We start from the raw sequence: 20,249 nt of genomic DNA, 5'->3' as shown, positions 1-20,249 counted from the left end.
TCTATGGTCCCTCAGGGGGAAGGGATGCCTCAGCATGGGCCTACAGAGGCACCCCCTTCCCCAACACCTCACCACACCTCCACAGAACATATCCCTCCTTCTCTTTACATTTAATAAGCACACCAAAAACTGTAATAAAATTGTAAACCTCTAAGCATGGTCAATAAGCACGAGGTCATGGTCAATAGCTGGTCTCTGCTCATCATTTCTCTCATGGATTTTTAATGCTTCTGCTTCAACTCATCCACTCATCCCCACCCACCTCATAACAAATTCAACATCATGTAGATGCCAGGATCCCCTAGTGACAACACTCCTAGCTAAAGAAGGATGGGTCAGTAGCTTTAGAGAATTAGTTCTCAAAAGTTTTGATGTACTTATCAAAATAAATGTCTTAAACCAGAGATATAAAAAAAACTCAGAAAAGGATACATCAGCATCTACATAGGACTGCAATAATCGTATTTCCCCTTGTGAATGGCATTCATATAAGGTTACCTAAAGAAACAAAAATATATGCATGTCATCTCAGATAAACATTCTCTATCTCTTACACATTCTAGCTGCAATCATAACTTAATAACATTACAGAAACTGCTTTAAACAGCTCTGTATACTTACCAAAGCCTTATAAATCCACACACATTTTATGTAATATTAGACCATATTCAATAGCCTAGTAATAACAATTTCTATTTCCAAACATTTAAATATACATTTCATTTGTGTAATTACAACTTTTTCAAAGTGAGTTAAAGTCTAAAATTTTAAAAATAATTATGGTTTACTCTCTTTTAAATCTGTAACAAAACATCTTTGGTAACATGAAACAATGACTAATTAAAGAATGTCACGTAAAGTATACATGTACTGAAATGTCACCTTATACCCCCATAAATACAATTTTTTATGATTTTATGTATAATTAATAATATTTTTAAACTATTACTTAAATCTACTGGATTTATGCTTGGTATAAAACAATTCATTACACCTCTTTTTAGATAACAGACTTCTGAGACTAGAGAGATGGTTTAGTGGTTAAGAGTATTCATTCTTCCAGAGGGTTCTGTTCCCAGCATCCACATAGCTGCTAACAATCCTCTGTTACTCTAATTCCAGGGGATCTGATCCCCTCATGGCCTCCATGAGCACCACATGCACATGGTGCACCTATAAACATGCAGGAACCCACAGATACACAGAAAATGAAAGTCTGAAAGTACAGGCTTCTTTCATATCTGAATAATAAATAAAGGTCATTTTTTCAGCCATTCAAAATATTTATATAGGAAACTATAAAACCTGCTTCATAACAAATATACTTTCTAGTCATTAGTTTTAACCCTATCACTTCTCAAAAGATCCCCTCTTACACAGAAGAATCATACTATCAATCCAGTATCCAGAGCTCATTTTTTTTTTCTTGGTTTTTCAAGACAGGGTTTCTCTGTGTAGCCCTGGCTGTCCTGGAACTCACTCTGTAGACCAGGCTGGCCTCGAACTCAGAAATCCGTCTGCCTCTGCCTCCCAAGTGCTGGGATTAAAGGTGTGCGCCACCACTGCCCGGCTCAGAGTTGATTTTAAAATCATCCCATTTTAACACTCTAATTGTAACAGATGCAAGATAATTATTATTGCCAACCTCCCCCTCTCCAACACTCACTCTGTTGCTTCCCACAGTTGCAAACACCAGAGGATCTCCTTCTTTACTGTGCCAGTTAAACTGAACTCCAAACAGTGGCTGGTTATGATCTTCCTATAAAATATGAAATAACCATGAAATAAGAAAATGTTAACATATTTTTAAAAACAAAAACCATTAGCAAACTAACCTTTACTTAACTTTCTCCCCCCCCCAATCCAGGTCATTCACTATCTTATATACTGTGGTAGTTTGACTAAGAATGGCCCCCATCATATATTAGAATGCTCAGGAAGTGGCACTATTTGAAAGGAGGAGGAGGTGTCGCCTAGTTGGTGGCAGTGTTTAGCTACAGTGGGCATGAGGTTTCAAAATCCCATGCCAGGCCCTGTGTCTCTCTCCTCCTCCTGCCTGTAGATCCAAATGAGGAACTCTCATCTATCTCTCCAGCATTGTGTCTGCCTGCATGCCACCTTGCTTCCAGCCAGGAAGATAATAGTAAACCTCTGAAAATGTAAGCAAGCCTCAACTAAATGCTTTCTTTTATAAGATGGTCATGGTGCCTCTTCATAGCAATAGAACACTAACACATATATCATGCACACACTGACTTCTGACATTAAAGCTGCAACACTACACACACTTCCAGATCTTAAAATATATGATTTCTAACAAAGACATCACAAGTTAGGAAACATTTATGTATCCTGAAAACACTCTGGTATCTCCCTGCTTTCTTAAACCCAACCTTCATTTTCTGAATCATGATAAATTGAGAACTTTTGGTAAATATAATTTAAGTTCTTGAGCCCAGAGGACACAGTAATTTCTCTCATATAACAGACCAACAAATGGCTTTGGATTATATTTGGCTTTTCCCGTGGAAAGAAGAGCATATCACACTCCATCCCTGCCTCTGCTTTTATTAGTCAGTTCTACTCAAACAAATTTAAGTTATCTTTAAATAACCTTGGATTTGGCTCATCATAGGAAAGTATCACCTCCTCAAGACTATTTGAACAGTAGAGCCTCAGAGGGAATGAACTATGTCTTCAAACACACACAGGAAGAGCAAGCAACCTGTGAGATTTCTTTGTTTTTGGTGTTAACTCTACATGCAGTAGACAAGCACACCACAGGGTTGTTCACACTAGTTTTCTAAGTTGCAGTTCACATTTAGGGCTTTATTGCAGTCTCCTGGTATTTAATGCCGACTAAGTTCACTTACTTGCTTCTACTTTTAATGTCTTTAACTTTTATTTTCTATCTCCTGAAAATCCAGGGCTTCAGGCTTTGAACTATTTTAAAGGCACTTTAAAACATCATCCAGAGTTAGAGATGACTCTACTCCATCTCTGGCACCCTGTGTTTGGGAAGAGGGGCTCACAACAGCCTGGAACAGTTCCAGGGGACCCCAACCCCCCACTATCTCATGCACATACCCCTATGGAAGACATGCTCATACACATAATTACATACATCAATAAAAATATCTCCTAGAGACAGTATGTAAAGCCAGTAAGTTAATGTAATTAATACCAACAAACTATAATGGACATTTCACTTCTTAATGTACTAAAGGGAAGTTTTCACCTCTTATAGGGTACAGTTAACCATACTGAACACTTAAAATTTGCTCCAGACTGGAAAATGTCAGTTTCTTATGCTTTGCTAAGAGTTTACCTAAAATTCTATTGAGAAAAGGTTTTCAGTTTCTCCTTAAGGTACTTTAGTGTATGTTTGTATGTAGTAGAAGTAGTGAGTTTTATAACATTTTTTCCCCATATAGAATGATTTTTTAACTGAATTTAGGTATTACTCTTTATCACCGTTAGTTCCCTTCTTCCTGAGTAATTCCTTTCTAAAGCTTATCCTGCATGGCTGAATCAAATACCTTTCTGTATCTACATTTCTTCACTCAGCTGTTGATGGGCACCCAAACTGACCTGACTTGGTTATTGCAAATAGTTCCAACAAATGTGGAAAGACGTTCCTCTAATATGGGGATATGTAGACCCAGCGCAGCAAGATCCTATGGTAGCTCTACTTGTAGTTTCTAAAAATCTGCACACTGACTTCCAGTGTGGCTATACTATTTTACATCCCCACCGGGAGTGTACAGGTATCCTCTGCCTCCAGCATTTACAGCTGTCCTCATTGCATTTAAAAAACAGTAACTACACTGACAGAGGAGAGACAGAACCTGTGTCATTTTGATTCACATATCCCTGGCTGCTAAGGATGATGAACATTTTCATGTGTCTAGTCACCAATAGTACTTCATGGTTTTTATAAAAATTCATTATTACTGTGCATGTATGTGGGTGATGGGGGAGGGAAAATAGAGCCCAGAGGTCAGAGGATAACTTATGACTTATGAAGCTGCTTTTTAATGTGGGTTCTGAGGCTGATGTTAGGTGTCCAGGCTTATGTGGTCAGTGTCTTTAACCACTGTGTCATCTGGATAGTCCTACTTCATCTTTTGAAACGTGTCTTCATATCATTGCCTGTTTATCGAGTAGATTTGGGGAAGGGGTTCTTGGGGGAGGGTTTAGATATTAATTCCCAAAGTTTTTCTCACAAAGTTAAACTTACATCTGTAAGAGAGAATGTATATTATAAACATATATAATAAAGTTACATAATAAATGTAATATATATATATATATATATATATATTTCCTCATGGGGAAAATGCCCACAAAATTTAGAAAACAGTAAATGGATATATAAGCCATTTAAAGCAAACACTAAAAGTCTTTACCAATAGTGGTCTTTTTTTAAATAAATAAAAGTGCTGCTGAGAATAATAATTAACTCTAACTCCTTATTTTCTCCTAAATCTTGCATATTTACGTTATTAAATGGGGCACAGCACTCACACCTATAGTCACAACACACAGAAGACTGAACTATGACTAGTTTGAGGCAAGCCTGGTGACATAGGGAGACATGATCTTAAAAAAACAAAAACAAAAACAAACATTGCTGGACAGCTGTGGAACGTGCCTTTTAATCCCAGCACCCAAGAGGCAGAGACAGGGAGATCTCTGAGTTCGAGGCCAGTTTTGTCTGAGTAGCCAGTGCTATACAGCCTGTCTCAAAAAACAAAACAAAAAACACATTGATTTTGGGCTAGAAAGATGACTCAATGGTATGCTCTTGCAGAAGACCTGGGTTCAATTCCCAGGAACCATACTAGAGGACACAAGGGCCTAGTACTCACATAAGCACCAACAGAACCAGGAATGTTAATGAGGCAGGTGTGTCTCTCTACTGGAGATAAAAATTAAATACCTGCATTCCACCCAGAACGCTGAGAGTGGGGGTTGTTTAAGACCTGGTGACCTTCTTGCTAACCTGCTCCCGGCAGGGACAAACCTCACCCTAATTCTATAGAATTAGACTCTTTCCTCCCTAAACCCATCCTTAGTGGATGTCACATGAACTTTATGGCCAGCAGACATCTATGTTATCTATCGGAGAACAGTCCCAGAGAGTCTAGGTCTTTTAGCTATAGAAGCCGCCCTCATGGTCACATATACTTTGTGAAAGAGTTTCTATGTACTCATACCTTTACTGTGTGCCTAGAACTGAAATGAGTATGGGAATTATTGTTACCTGAAGACCCTTTTCTAAATTCTACTGTTTGAATATGGCTACAATAAAACCACCTGGTGTTAGACTCCCTGATCCAGGCAGACCAGTAGACTAGTCTGAGCCAAGATAACCAAGTCACTCTGACCCAGTGTTCATTTCCATCTCTTCATGCAGTTTGCTTCCCAATCCGACACCTGTAGGAACCCCCTCACACAGACATGCAGCATGTAGGCAAAATAACAATGTCCATAAAATACAAATAAAATATATTGATTCATTGATTGACTGATTGTGTGTGTGTGTGTGTATAAAGGCCCATTTCCCAGGCAGGTGACAATCAAAGAATGACTTTGGAATCAATTCTCTTGATCCACCATCTGGGTTCCAAGGATTAAACTTAGGTTGTTAGACTTGGCAGCAAACACCCTTATCCACTAAGCCATGTGGCTGGACCCAAAACCCAGAAGTTTTAAAAATGTCACTTTGTTTTGTTAAAAGACAAGTATAAGCAAAATTTTAGAATGTCTTTAAAACTGTAAAAGTTAAGATGTGTTCACATTTGCTAGGGTCCAGTTAATAGATCACACTCAATTCTGTTTTAGTAACTGATGTGTCGGAAGTTGGCTTTGGTTTTATAGTTTACTGAAATATTAAGAGTAACACTTCTTAAAGCCCTTTATTTGGATCAACAAATAAACCAACAGCAGGCCACAATACTTACTATGATACATTTAAAGTAAAGGACAAGGATAAACAAAGCTCAATTGACTGTGTGACAGATTATAATGCTCAGCTTAAACAAACAGAACCCCCTTTAAAACACAGTATTTTTCAAAGGGTATCCCATGTCCCTGAGAGAAGTCTACAGCTTAGAGCTTCCTGTACATACCTTGAGACTGTTCACACATTTGAAAGAATATTTGCATTTCTTCGACTTCCATTTTCCCTTTCCCCAGCTTTTCCTTCCCGGTGCATTTGGTGTATTTGTGGGTGTGTCCGGGCGTTCTGTGTTTGTGCCACTCTCAATACTGACAGCATCATCCTGTGAGCAGTAAATTAGGAACTTCATTAAACAACTGTGCACGGTATTTAAAAGCAAGGGTCTTCATTATTAAAAAGATGGCTGAATTAAAAGTGTGCAAATAATGAGACTTATACTCCTGGCCACAGTTGGGGATGTAAAATCCAGTTATGCATTTGAATACTTGTGGACAACTTACACTGCAGAGAAAGCAAAGACACAGTACTAAGAAAGATATATGCAATCTAGGCTTTAAATAAGACACTGGTCTACACCAGTGACACCAATATAATGCCTCATTCACTCCTACACAGCTCTGTGGAAAATGCCACTAGTAGACAAGGAAATGTTGGGGAAAACTAACTGCTCTCTTGCTGGCAAAGAGTTGCTAGGATTCAGTATTTCACTAACACATAATTCAACAAATCTGACTGACGTACTACACATCTTCATAATTTATCTGTTACTCAGGTTGGCCATTTGGGGGCGAGAGTGTTAATACTTCCTATATTCAATATAGTTTTAGAAAGCGTCTGTTATGCAAAGTCTACTTACTTATATCATAAACCATTTAGAATTTTAAAGAAGTCCTCCATGGTCCAGAGTATATGTAAATGCAATTCGCCTCATAGTTTGAATCCTACTATGAAACATATTTGAACTCTGTGCACAGATTTGAACTCTGTACACTATCACCTGTCCAAACAGATATCGCCTCAGGGAATACTGAGAAGTTTTCTGACTTCTTCAGTTCAGAACCCATACTTAAGTCTTCTTTGGAATACAAAGACTTCCATGTACTACCCTGGGGCAGTAGCAGTCCCCAAGTCCAGTCCAGAGGAACCATTTTGTCAGAGTGTGTCTAAGAGCTGTCAGGGGGAGTGAAGTCCATGAAGTCTATACTGCTTTTGTGGTGTAAGTTACTGCTTCCTAAAGTTGGTTTTGTATTATAAAAGGTTAAAAATAAATAAAAGCGTCAAAAAGTATTTTAAAACCACTAATTCATTTAAAGACATTAGCTCTTAAAGTTTTTCAAACTTCACATTGGTCCAAAATAAAATGTCTTTTAAGAAAATACAATATTCTAGAAAGAATGAAATGAAAGCTAGGCATAGTGTCTCACTCCTATTATCCCAGTACTTGGAATGCTGAGGCAGGAGAATATCCATGAGTTTGAGGCCAGCCTGTGAGACTCAAAAACAAAAACAAAACAAAACAAAAAACTCCCAAAACAAGAACTAAAGTACTTAACACAAAGCAGGTGACTTACAAGTGATTGAATTGCAATTTGATATAAATGTACAATTAGCTTTTAATGGAAATTTAAATTGTTACGATTTAAATTGGTCTCCAAAGTTGAAATCATTTCCAGCCAGGCCATCTGTTTCCCAGCAATTGGGAGGCAAAGGCAGAAGGATCTTAGCCAGCATGGGACTGATTTAAAAAAAGAAAAATCACATTTTATCTGTTTCTCCTCACCTGTTGATTGCTCTTATATGCAAAAAGTTCTAATTTTGGATTTTCCAGTTAAAAATCCCAAGTTACAGGTGGTGAAAATCAGCCTATCACTTCTATCAATGGTTCCATCAGAATAAGGCAGAACCTGCAACTTACTGTGTTAAGAAATACATATATTACTCCATCTAAATGTGTACCAGCCCTAGTGCCACAAACCTTTGGTATAATACTTAGTGGGCAGGGGCATGTTGATCTCTGGATTCCAGGCCAACAAAAAGTATCCTGTTGCAAAACTTAAAAAATAAAACAAAATAAAATAAAACACAACAGGGGGAAGCACATCTTTTGGTGAGGACAGAACTTGGGGCCTCCTGTATGTGCTATACAAATGAGCATTTATGACTCTGGCCCTCAAAAATATTAAATATACTTTAAAGTTTTATACTTGGTCTGGTTTGTAATCTTATGTGCTTCATCTATATATATATATATATCCACAGTATTCTGCAGGACATGATGGTACACTTGATGTAGTCTTAGGTACGGTGAGGGTTAAAGTAAGACGGTAACAGGTGTGAGGGTGGCATAGGGAGATTCTATGTGATACACGGGGAGACTCTGATTCAAACAAATAAACAAAAAACCTTTTATTCTGAGTGGACCCCAAAGGGTTCAATAATGTATCAAAGCCACACATAACAAAACATTTAGTCTCCTCCCTCTTTGAAGAGATCAAAGCAGAAACTAACCCAATCATTCGGCAATGGATAGCTTTAGAAACCATCAAAAAATGTACCTTAGGAGTCTGAAAAAATAAAATGAGCTTTCACTTAATTTTTCCCTGACAATGTCCTAATTATAAATAAGTTTGACATTTTCATTAAATTCTGAGTAATTATTACACGAAAGACGAAAGCCTCTACACTACCCTATCATAATATAAGTAACTCATTATTAGAACACGTGTCTAGTATTTTTTACGGAGCAGCATTTCTCTAAGCACTGATTTCACTTAATTTTCACACTTGGCTCAAATACAAACTTTACCACGGTGGTCTGAAATCTTCCAATCCCTTTACACTAACTAAGCAAAAACTTTCAAATTGTTCCCTCCCTTGCCTTAATCAAAGGTGGCTCCCCGTCCTCGATCTTCTCGATTCTGCTCCTTCCACAGAAACGTCGACAACGAAGGCACACCGCACTTCCATGGAAAAGGGGATACATAACCGCACGGTCACGGAAGCCCAAGCCAGAGATCTATACTTACCATTCTGAAGACTCCGTAGTGCTCTACAATGACACAACCCCTCGAGTCCTTAGGAGGTCCCCTCCTACCAACTTTCCAGGGAAAACAGAATCTCTTACCTCCAGCATGCCTTTTAAACTAGTACAATCTCAGATTCGCAATCACCGTCAAGTCTCCCAAAGGAACAAACTCCGTCTCCCACGCTGGAATGACCTGAGCAGACCTCGCAGACCCTTGGGTCCTTTAACCCGCTCTTCTCCAACTTTCTGCTCGCTAACAGGCTCCGTCACAGCTCGAAAGCCCCAGCCAAACTGGACTTCCCCGCACGCCTGCGTTCTCCAGAGCGCGGGTGACACCTTTCCCTCCCCCCACGGCCGCCCGCCCGACCGCCCCGACCGCAGTTACCAAAGAACCTGAAACTTCTACGCCACGGCCCCGGGACAGGCGGGGCTGCACTCACATTCTCGTCTCCCGAGAGGTCCGGGTTGCTGTTCTCGTCGCTGCTCAACTTCTGCTTCTTGGCTGCGGGCATGTCTGTTCCCGCCGGCGCAGTCGACACTTCCCTCTCAGACATATTCCTCCGCCTCCCTCCAGGTTCTTGCCGCCTCGGGCGGGGCCTCCGCCACACCGCCGTCAAGCACGCCCGGCCCGAGCCTGCCGCAAAGCTGCCGGCACTGCCACCGCCGCCGCTCCCCCCACTGTCGCAAATCGCGCCCAGCCGCCGAGGCGGGCGTGCGTGCGACCCCGCCACACTGCTGAAAAAGGGGCGCGCGCGCGCGCGCCCTCCCGCACGGCTTCCTGGCTGTTTCCCGTCCCCTGGTCGCAGCGGGCGGTTTTCCCGCCGCCCTCTCGGCACTTTGCACCGAGGCGTCGGTTCTGCTGGCTTAGAGGACAGGGTTTCCTAGGTCCCCCTTCCCCACCAGCGCCTATAGACGAGGCGGAACTCAAAGGGCTGCTCCCTCACCCACTTCCTTGCCAAGACGTTTCATCCGCAATTGGCTCAATCCTTCGATCTCCGACCCGCTGCAAACGAGCGAAAGTCTGTGGCCTGGATCAGACCATCACTGCCCCAGAGGGAGGGGGGAGAAAAGAGAAGTCACTTCTTGTTTTAGGTGTCTGCGTCTACGGTCCCTGATGCGGAGTTTGGGAGAACAACATTGAGAGAGCGTTCACAGAACTCCTCACAGCCTAGACTCTTTATTGAAGGGAGAGATTCAAAATCTATAGGCTGTTTTCCGCTCGCCTCCCCCATCTGGCACATGGAAGGGTCCCACCTGGAGGTGCGCATGCGCTGAGGCATATTCTCGCGCTGGGTTACGGAGACCGACCTCCTCCTGGCCCCTCCTCTTCTCGGTTCTTGTTTGCTGAACCAGGTAGTCCTACCACTAGTTTCTGAAACGTTGGGGACGATTTCAAAACTGTACCGAATCAGTGCCTATGGACACGCCTACATTCTGGGCAGATATTTTATCTAATAAATACTTATTACAATGAATGGTTATATTCAACCGGTTGGTGTCACTATTGGCTTAAGTAAACCTATATTTTAAATTACATGTTTAGATTTAAGTAAAAATACTTTGTGATGCATGATACATTCCAGTAATCCAACATCGGACAGGAAACAACAGAAGCACTGCCTGATCGCTTCAGTCTTTAGATCATCCTGGTCTACATGGCAAGTTCCTAGCCAATCAAGGGCTGTTTATAAAAATCCTGTTTGAAAAAAAAATCTTAAAATTGTATGTATCGGACAGGGTATGGCTGCATGTCTTTTATTCCAGCATTAGGGTGACAGAGGCAGATGGATTGCAGTGTGTTAGAGGACAGTTTGGTCTACACAAGGAGTTCCGAGACAGCCTGGGCTTCATTATAGACCCTGTTTCCAAAAATAAATGAATAAATAAATAAATAAATAAATAAATAAATAAAATTACATGGTTCTGAATTGTCATGATGTCTAAATGGTGGTTCTAGCTGTTGAAAACTGAGGCTCTAGGAAACTGACAAGATGTATAAATCCGTGTGAGCACCTGCATGAGTTTGTGAGACTTAGGTAAAAGGCAATTTTTTTATATAGGAAAAGGTAACTAAATTTGCCTGCATCATATTAAAAACTAACTTAATTTTTCATTTTTAGATTTTTAAAAATGTGTATGAATGTTTCAGCTGCATGTATGTCTGTGCCCCGCATGTGTGCCTGGTACACAAAGTCAGAAGAGGATGTTGGCTCCGTGGGACTAGAGTTACTAATGGTTGTGAGCCACCCTGTGGGTCCTCTAGAAAAGAGTAGCCAGTGATCTTAACCACTGAGCCATCTCACTAGCCCCCTCAGGTACAATCTTGACAGACAAGTAATAAATTTGTGAGCCTTGTGAATTTGGTGGGTGTATTGGTAAGACATGGGAAGGACTGAATGAGGAGCTTCCTTCACCTCAATTTTAGGACATAATTATTTCTATATTGTCATCTGTAAAATGAAGAGGTAGAGACAGAGAAGACATTTGCTGGGCAGCCACTTAGTCCTATGTGTATTCTCCTTAGCCTCCAGTGTCGTCGTCTCTCAGAGGAAGTTTACGTAAAGGTAAATGAGGCAGTTTAGATGAAAAGCTTAAATGTTTGTCATTTCTGGAAAAGTTGCTGGGAGATAAAACTTTGAAATTTGAAACAAAGGTTTACTTTGCCTTACAATTATTAGTACTAATTTTATGATTAAGATTTTAAATAAACTTCTTATTGATTCTTTGTGAATTTTACACCATGCAGTCCAGTCCCATTCATCTTTGTATTTGCCCTCCACCCTTGCAACCTCCTCCCCCAAAGAAAATAATAGAATTAAAAAAAAAATCTTATTGTGGAAGCTGTAGTGTGTCAGGGTGTCACACAGTATACCCTTGTCCACACATCTTTACTTGCAGATGTCTAATGCAATGAGACGTCCTCTGGCTTCTGCTACACTGTCAATACTGGATCCTCATGGGTGTTCCTCTCCAATATCCTGTTTTCGCCTTGTGGCATGGAGATCCTGCAGCTTTGGGTCTATAGGACCTTTCATGTGCTCCAGCCGGTCATAGCTGCACTAGACATTGGGGTGGGCCAACTCAGAGCCCTGGGAGGTAGCTGAGTTGGTTGGCCTTTCAGCTTCCCTGTGCCCACATCACCAGGTTGAACTCTATGAATAAGATTTTATCAGAAATTTTCTCCTATGCAGTAAGAAAAAAAAAATAGAAGAAAAACACATTTTTGTTGAAGGTGACTTTGAGATGGAAGGTATTCTTTTCAACTGTATCAAAATGAGCACAACTCCTATTTTCAGATGCTAGGACAAAAAGGGCCCAGAAAGTTGTGTTCAGACGTCACATTCACTGAAGATCTGTTACACAATTTGTCTAATTTAATTTTTCATTTTTTATACTACCATTTCACCTATAGATAAGGAAGATGAAGCAAAGAAATCAAACAGCTTTGACCCACAAGGGCGGCACTGGAACGGCAAGGTCTGAATCCACACCTTAACTCTGGGACCTGTTCCTTTCTCAGTACCATATGGCTCCCCACTAAGCTACCAATATGTTCATCTTTTTTTCCCATCCACTTCCTCCCTTGCTGGAGATCTTACCCAGAGTTCCTTACACACACCAGGCAGGTAACTGTACTGCAGAGCCATATGCCTGTCATGTCTGTCTGTCTCTCTTTCTGATTCTCTGTCTTTCTGGTAATAATCATGTATTAGATTTGAAGTAAGAGAAAATATTGTTTTAACTTCAAAAGCACTTATAATAATTTACTTTAAATAGTCAAGTTCTCCTTTATTCACTGAAAAACAAAACCACCTCTATGTCTAGTGTTGGTTTTAAGAAGTAAATACAGGGCTGATGAGATGGCTCAGAGGTTAAGAGCACTGACTGCTCTTATTCAAATCCCAGCAACCACATGGTGGCTCACAACCATCTGTAATGAGATCTGATGCCCTCACATGGGTGTCTGAAGACAGCTGCAGTGTACTTACATATAATAAATAAATAAATAAATAAATAAATAAATAAATAACCTTTGAGTGAGCGGGAGCTGGAGCAAGTAGGGCTGGAGCAAGAGGGAGAAAGGGAAGGGGTGAAAAAGAAGTAAATATGTTGCCTTTTAAAGAGAAAGTCCTTTCTGGTACACAGTCTATGTGTGCTTAATGTCTTGAAGACTACGATTACTACTAAGTTAAACAAAGGTCTTTATTTTAGGACCTAGAATATTTCAGATAAGTGCCAGGTTCTGAAAAACAAATTTTAAGACTTAATGCTGGATGTGCAAGAATTTTGATATTATTGTTTTAAGCCTTTGATCTTGCCTGGAGGTGCTGGCTCACAGCTTTAATCCCAGCGCTCAGGAGTCAGTGGAAGGCAGATAACTACTGTGAGTTCTGGGCCAGCCTGGCCTACAGAGTGAGTTCCAGGACAGCCAGGGCTACACAGAGAAACTAAAAACTAGAAAATTTAAAAAAAAAAAAAGACTTTCAATTTTTACACTGCTGGAAAGTTTGTTAATCAGCCATGAGAAAGCCACTGTTCCCTAACAGTCAAAGTCAGCGGACAACAGGTGGTGACTACCGTTAGCTGGAACTTTACACTAGCCTGAAAAGTGCACACCTGGGAATCCATTTCTTTGTAAAGCTTGCTTCTCCGTTTTCCACCTGTGTTCATGTCGTTCTATTATGTCTGGCTTGTCTTGTTGGATCAGATACCCCTGTTTTTGTTGGAGTAGGATGACATCAGGGAAGTTTTTGTAGTGTAAGAGTAAGTATATAGATTAAATTACACAGATTTTACAAAACAATCTGAGGCTCCTCCACCCAAGACTCTCCTCTTCTCCAGTAGTGGTTTACTGTTCATACGAGGCAGGGAAGAGCCTTGTACATTTGTTGGGAGTTTTCTGAGTCTGGTAAACCTCTCCTCACTCCTCCATTCAGGGACTGTTTCAAAGTGTAACTGAACAAGAAACACAGAAACTCCAAATGCACAAGTTAAAAGGGCAAAAGAGAGCATGCTGGGTAAAATGCTCCAAAGTTCATGAACTTGGGGTCCACACTAAATGACACCATGACTGTCCATATTCAGGCAAATGGCAGAGACAATGTTTATTACCTTCATTTATCCTTATCTGATGCCAAACAACAAAGATGTATATTAGCTTCTCCATAGAAGAAAACTAACATTTATACATGTATATATGTATTATGTATGTGTGTACATACATAAAACATGGATGAATTATATATGTATTCACACATATGCATACATATTTTTTAAAGAATTGAGTCATACAGTTATGGAGACTGGAAAATCCACAATCTGCAGTTATTGTCTAAGAGCTCTCTGCTGCCACAATACAGTCTTGTTGATTTGTTTTTCCATTTGATTTTGTTTTGTTTTTGTTTTGTCAACTTGACACAATCTTAGACATATCTTAGACTGAGAATTTCAGTTGGGAAAATGTTTGCACCAGACTGGCCTAAAGTCATGCCAGTAGGATTTTTAAACTAATGACTGATGTGGGAAGGTCCACTGATGTGGGTGGTGTCATTCCTGGGCAGATGGCCCTGGCATGTATAACAAAGCAAGCTGAGCAAGTCAAGAGGAGAAGTTAGTAAGAAACTTTCTTTCCCAGACTTTGCTTGGGTTCCAGCCTTGGCACCCGCTGATGAGGGACTGTAGTCTCTACACTAATTAACCCCTTCCTCCTCACAGCACTTTTAGTCATAGAGTAGTATCCTAGCAATAGAAAATAACTAGGATATTCCTCAAGTCTTAAACTGTCCACATAGCTATGAAAAGGGGGCTCATATCTCCCTTACTCTATTATTTTTAGTTTCTTCTCTTGTCTCTGGAGACGGTTTTATATTTTGGATAGTCAGCCTGGTGGTGGTGGCACACACCTTTAATCCCAGTACTTAGGAGGCAGAGGCAGACAGATTTCTGAGTTCGAGGCCAGCCCAGTCTACAGAGTGAGTTCCAGGACAGCCAGGACTATACAGAGAAACCCTGTCTCGAAAAACCAAAAAAAAAAAAAATATATATATATATATATATATATGATAATCTATTAAATCTTTGACTTAAATTTGGTTTTATCTGGTGATCTAAGGGATCAAAGAAGACAGGTGAGGCATTTCAGTACATGCTCAGATTTGACAAATTGAAAAAAAAAATCCAGTGTGATTTTACGAAAAGTGAGGGCCAGGCATGCTGGCACATACCCTTTAAGCACCAGGACTCTGGAGACAGAATTAGGCAGATCTCTGTGAGCTTGAGACCAGCTTAGTCCATATGTCAAGTTCTAGGACACCAAAAGCTACATAGAGAGACTGTCTCAAAAAAAAAAAAAAAAACCCAACTGATTAAATAAAGACTAGAATAAATAGCCGGACATCCATTAACTTCCATGAGCTAAGACCCTGCTCCCCACTGTTCTTGTCTCCTCAGTCTTCATAGAGGTGAGGCTCCATGGGAGCTCTACAACACAATGGTGGCCTCACCTCTACACTCTGATGTTTCCACCTCCGGAAATGCCTTCCTCTTCCGTCGTAGAATTTTTACATTTTCTTTTTTTGTGTGAAGACTTTCATCATCTTTTCAACCAGAATGAGCATGCCTGTCTTAATTACTTTTCTGGTTTTTTTTTTAAAGATTTATTTATTTTATGTATGTGAATCCACTGTCAATGTCTTCAGACACACCAGAAGAGGGCATCAGATCCCATTACAAATGGTTGTGAGCGCCACCATGTGGTTGCTGGGAATTGAACTCTGAACCTCTGGAAGAGCAGTCTTAACTGCTGAGCCATCTCTCCAGCCCCCTAATTACTTTTCCGTTGCTGTGATAGAACATTATGACCAAGGCAATTTATAAAAGGAAGTTTTGATTTACCTATGGTTTCAAAGTTAGAGACCATGATGGCAGAGCAAAGGAAGAGCTGAAAGATCGTACCTTGATCTAAAACCACAAGACAGAGAGAAAACACTGGGAACAGAATGAGTCTTTTGAAAACTCAAAGCCCACCCTCAATGACACACCTAATCTATCCCAAACAGTTCTGCCAACTAAGGACCACACATCTAAGTATCTGAACCGACAGTAGCCATTCTTATTCAAACCAACCACAATGTCCTCTCTTGAGCTAAGGCTTATTTTATCTCTTTTGTGTTACTTATTATAGTAGCAATAGCTTCTCTGTGTTCCTACTTAAAGTGTACAAAAGTGTGCCAAGTATTTAAAATGCAATAGTACTTTAGTCATCGCTGAAACATTATAAATAGATGTTATTATATTTTCATTGACAGATGAAGAAATTGTGACACACGGAGATTAAGTAATGCATCTAAGGTCACACCATTGCTGAGAAGGGACACCATGACCAAGGCAACTCTTGTAGGAATAACATTTAATTGGAGCTGGCTTACAGGTTTAGAGGTTCAGTCCATTATCATCATGGCAGAAAGCATGGCAACGTCCAGGCAAGCATGGTGCTGGAGGTGGAGCTGAGTGTTCTACATCTTGATGCAACTGCAGCCACGAGAAGACTGGCTTTCAGGCAGATAGGAGGAGGGTCTCAAAGCCCACCCCCACAGTGACACATTTCCTCTAACAAGGCCACACTGCCTAATAGTACCACTCATTTCCATGGGCCAAGCATATTCAAACCACCACAATGGTTATACTATTCTGTCTCATGATAAGATCTATTTTGCCCCACTTCCTCAGAAATTCTAGGATATTACTCAAGGCACCAGGCATTCATATTATAAATATATATTTTTTAAAATCTTCAACTATTATAGTGATATGAAGGTCTTCAAACATTGCCTCAGCTCCTGTGAGTGTTCCAAGCAGGATAAGAAGTAACTTCTTTGTCTCCAAATACAAGTTTTCTGAGTAATGTTTTGTGTCTGCACAGTTGCCATCCTGAAATAGCCTTCTGTTTCTGCCCTTGGGGAATTTGGTTAAGACATACTTTATGAAAAGAAAGCTAAGCCACTTTTTGGTTCTTCTTAAAAATAGAATTTGTTTGGAATGACAAGAGTAAGGTGTATATTTTGGATAATTTGTTAATTAGAAGACAAGCACAGAGAAAGAAATGCTCCCATAATTCCACTGTCTGGAGACAGCCATAATTGATGCTTCTATCTAGTCTTTTTATATGTTCACAGAGACATGGATCCACACATAGTTGGAAACATTGATAACATGGTATTTTCGGTATATGTTTTATGTTTGACACAGGAGGCATATAATTCAGGCTAGTCTATAACTTGCTATGTAGCAAAGGATGACCTGGAACTTGTGGTCTGCCAGTCTCCCCTTCCTCCTATGATTATAGGCATACACCGCTATCCCTGGTTTACATGGTACTGGGAATCAAACCCAAGAAGGCTCCAGCATGCTATGGAGCATTTTATCAACTGGGCTAAGTCTCCAACCATGGAATAGTTTTGTAAGCAATTATGACAACCGTACAGTGAACATACTGTTTTCCCACAACATTTTTAAACATGCTCAATATTACATCCTGATGATGGCCATCGCTTAACCTCACCCTTAATGTTTTTATGCAGTTTTTGAGCTTGCCATACAGAGTCTCGTTCCGGTCTCATGCATGTTTTTATTGTCCCCGACTATTTTTCTTTCTTTTTTTTTTTTTTAGGAGGGAAGGAGAGCAATCAAATTACATTTCACACTGTTCTTCTTGTACTGGGTAATGTTCCCAGTGCAGCTAGTTTACCATAAGGTGATTAAAAGATCCATAATCCCCTAAGGGCCCAGATGCTGGAAGGGCTGGAAAAAATGTGGGATAGGATTCAGTGGAAGAACATGACCAACAGCTCCAGGTGTCACCGAGAAAATCCCAAGCAAGCACTTCAATGTCATCTTCACCACATTTTGTGTCTACTGGCTTATACCTCTAACTCCACACACCAACAACACAACACACCTTTCTCCCTCTCTCTCTCTCTCTCTCCCCCCCCCCCATTATTTTGTTTTGTTTTTAAGACAAGGTCTCTATGTTGTCAGGGATGTCCAGGACTCCATCTGTAGACCAGGCTGGCCTAGCACTCAAAGAGAGCCTCCTGCCTCTGCCTCCAGAGCACAGAGATTACCGGCATATACCACCATACCCAGCTCTTTCTTATTTTAAAAGACTGAGTTTCCTGTATTCCAGGTTGGGCCTTGAGTTTGATCTGTATCTAAGGATGTTAGACTTTCACTACCATGCTTATTTGTTGGTTTTTTAATTTATTTGTTCTATTTATAATTACATTTATTTAGTGTGTGTGTGTGTGTGTGTGTGTGTGTGCGCGAGAGAGAGAGAGAGAGAGAGAGAGAGAGAGAGAGAGAGAGAGAGAGGAAAATTTAATATGAAATGTGAGTCAGTTCTTTCCTTCCACCATGTGGGTCCCAGAGATTGAACTCAGGTCATTAGCAATGACCTCAGTTGGGCAGTGATCATCTTTACCCTGTGAGACCTCTTTCTAGCTTTCCATGTCTAGGAGCTTAGGACATACTAGGTAAATTCTCTACCAACTGAGTTACATCCTCAGTACCCCTTTTTAGCTCACTTCCTTCACCTCAATCCCAGACCAGCCTGTCTGTGACACCAACTCGAGTTCTGCTTCGCCTTCACATCCACAGTGCCTTCAAACCAAACAGGAACATGCTGACTACGTGAAATCAGCATTATATCTCTGCTTCCCACCCTCATTTGTATTGACTTTTTTAGAGGATTAAAAAGATAACAAACTCTCAGAGTAGGCTGAACAAAGACAGAAACACTCTTATAGTTTAGGGTCTCTGCACAAATGCAACCAGAGGTTTCAAAATCCATATAAGTAAAAGGATTTAAAATAATCTTGTCTAAACTTGCATTAGGAATTTACTCATTTTTTTTAATTTACTCAATTTTGACACACCTGTATCACTCAATGTTATGTTAACACTGCCTAGAAGAAGAGAAAATCCCTTCACGTCAGCCCTCAAACTGCACTCTGAAAAAGAGTTGTGTGCTGCTTGATGCCTAGGGTCTGTTATTTCAGGAAAAATTTCACTAAACAACTATCATTGTCCCAAGATGGATTGTATTGAAAACATTCCTCAGTGTCACAGGCTCGTGATTGCAGTGTTGTCAATATCTTTACAAGGTGGCTACTATCTATGCCACTCATACCACTGAAAATGACAGCATCCACAGTTTAAAAAATACAAATTGTGTGTAAGGTTAAGACACAGTAAGAAGCCCCACACTCCTCTCTCTAATGATATAGTAGAGGGTAAAAGAGACTATTTCGTTTCTGGGGCCGTTGTTATGAAACTCATGAACACACACACATCTCTAAATGTCTTTTGTCTATTCAGGCTAAAGACAGACATTCTTACCCATTTTCTAAAGCTCAATCCATGACAGAGATCGGAAGACTGAACTGGGTTCACTGGGCTTGTGCACAAGGACCTCAATCCCATGTGCTGCCTTGCTATGCAAGACAAAACAATTTGTCTTTGTTGGGAAGGTTTAACTTAGCTCAGACTATCATTGAATTTGCTGTTTTTTTGAAGCTGGCTTTGAGCTCCTGATCCTGTGGACTCTTCCCAAGTACTGAGATTACAGGTATGTGCCGTTGTACCTGACAGGTGGTTTGATGGCTTAGCATTTCTTCTTTGTTCCCCACCTTGATCAGTGCTGTCCTGGTGAGTGGTCTCATCAAGAGAATTTCTGAGGGCTGGAGAGATGGCTCAGCGGTTAAGAGCACCGACTGTTCTTGTAGAGGTCCTGCGTTTAATTCCCAGCAACCACATGATGACTCACAACCATTTGTATTGGGGTCTGATGCCCTCTTCTGGTGTGTTTGAAGACAGCAACAGTGTATTCACATACATAAAATAAAAAAATCTTTAAGAAAAAAAAAAAAGAACTTCCAATGATTACCCAAAACAAAGGTCCTCTTGAGCTTATTAGTGCATATTTGCTTGGTTAGAGGTTCAGGACTTTCGTCTTGCTAACAGACTGCCCGAGATGGTCCTGCTGATTGAACTGTTACTTTAGGTCAGGGTTCTAGGGGTCCTTGAGGTTAGGGATCCAGTCGCATGTGTGGTTGTGGTATTCCAGGTCCATGCTCTTTGAGATTCTCGTGAATATAATCTTTGACTTTTCTTCTTCTCCTTCTTCTCCTTCTTCTTCTCCTTCTTCTTCTTCTTCTTCTTCTTCTTCTTCTTCTTCTTCTTCTTCTTCTTCTTCTTCTTCTT

General features: G+C 40.5%; 1 protein-coding gene across 4 annotated transcripts in view; it reads right to left on the bottom strand.

The window, feature by feature from the left end:
* Eed (embryonic ectoderm development) overlaps positions 1 to 10,017 on the bottom strand; it is a 28,761-nt gene extending 18,744 nt beyond the window's left edge. The window contains exons 1-4 of one of the 4 annotated variants that reach the window (XM_028770616.1): positions 9,431 to 10,017; positions 6,135 to 6,287; positions 1,667 to 1,759; positions 433 to 498 (exon numbers count right to left, since the gene is read on the bottom strand). In XM_028770616.1, coding sequence (XP_028626449.1) covers positions 433 to 498; positions 1,667 to 1,759; positions 6,135 to 6,287; positions 9,431 to 9,544 — 426 coding nt within the window. In that variant the 5' untranslated portion in view covers positions 9,545 to 10,017. Of the gene's footprint in view, positions 1 to 432; positions 499 to 1,666; positions 1,760 to 6,134; positions 6,288 to 8,843; positions 9,329 to 9,430 lie in introns of those variants that run through there. The other 3 variants (XM_028770619.1, XM_028770618.1, XM_028770617.1) reach the window with 3 other exon arrangements.
* Between the last annotated feature and the right edge of the window lie 10,232 nt (positions 10,018 to 20,249).

This window comes from Grammomys surdaster, unplaced genomic scaffold (genome assembly GCF_004785775.1).
Source record: "Grammomys surdaster isolate TR1022 unplaced genomic scaffold, NIH_TR_1.0 203, whole genome shotgun sequence".
Classification (NCBI taxonomy): Eukaryota; Metazoa; Chordata; class Mammalia; order Rodentia; family Muridae; genus Grammomys; species Grammomys surdaster.
Note: the sequence above shows the minus strand (reverse complement) of the source record. Positions and strands in the feature narration are given on the sequence as shown.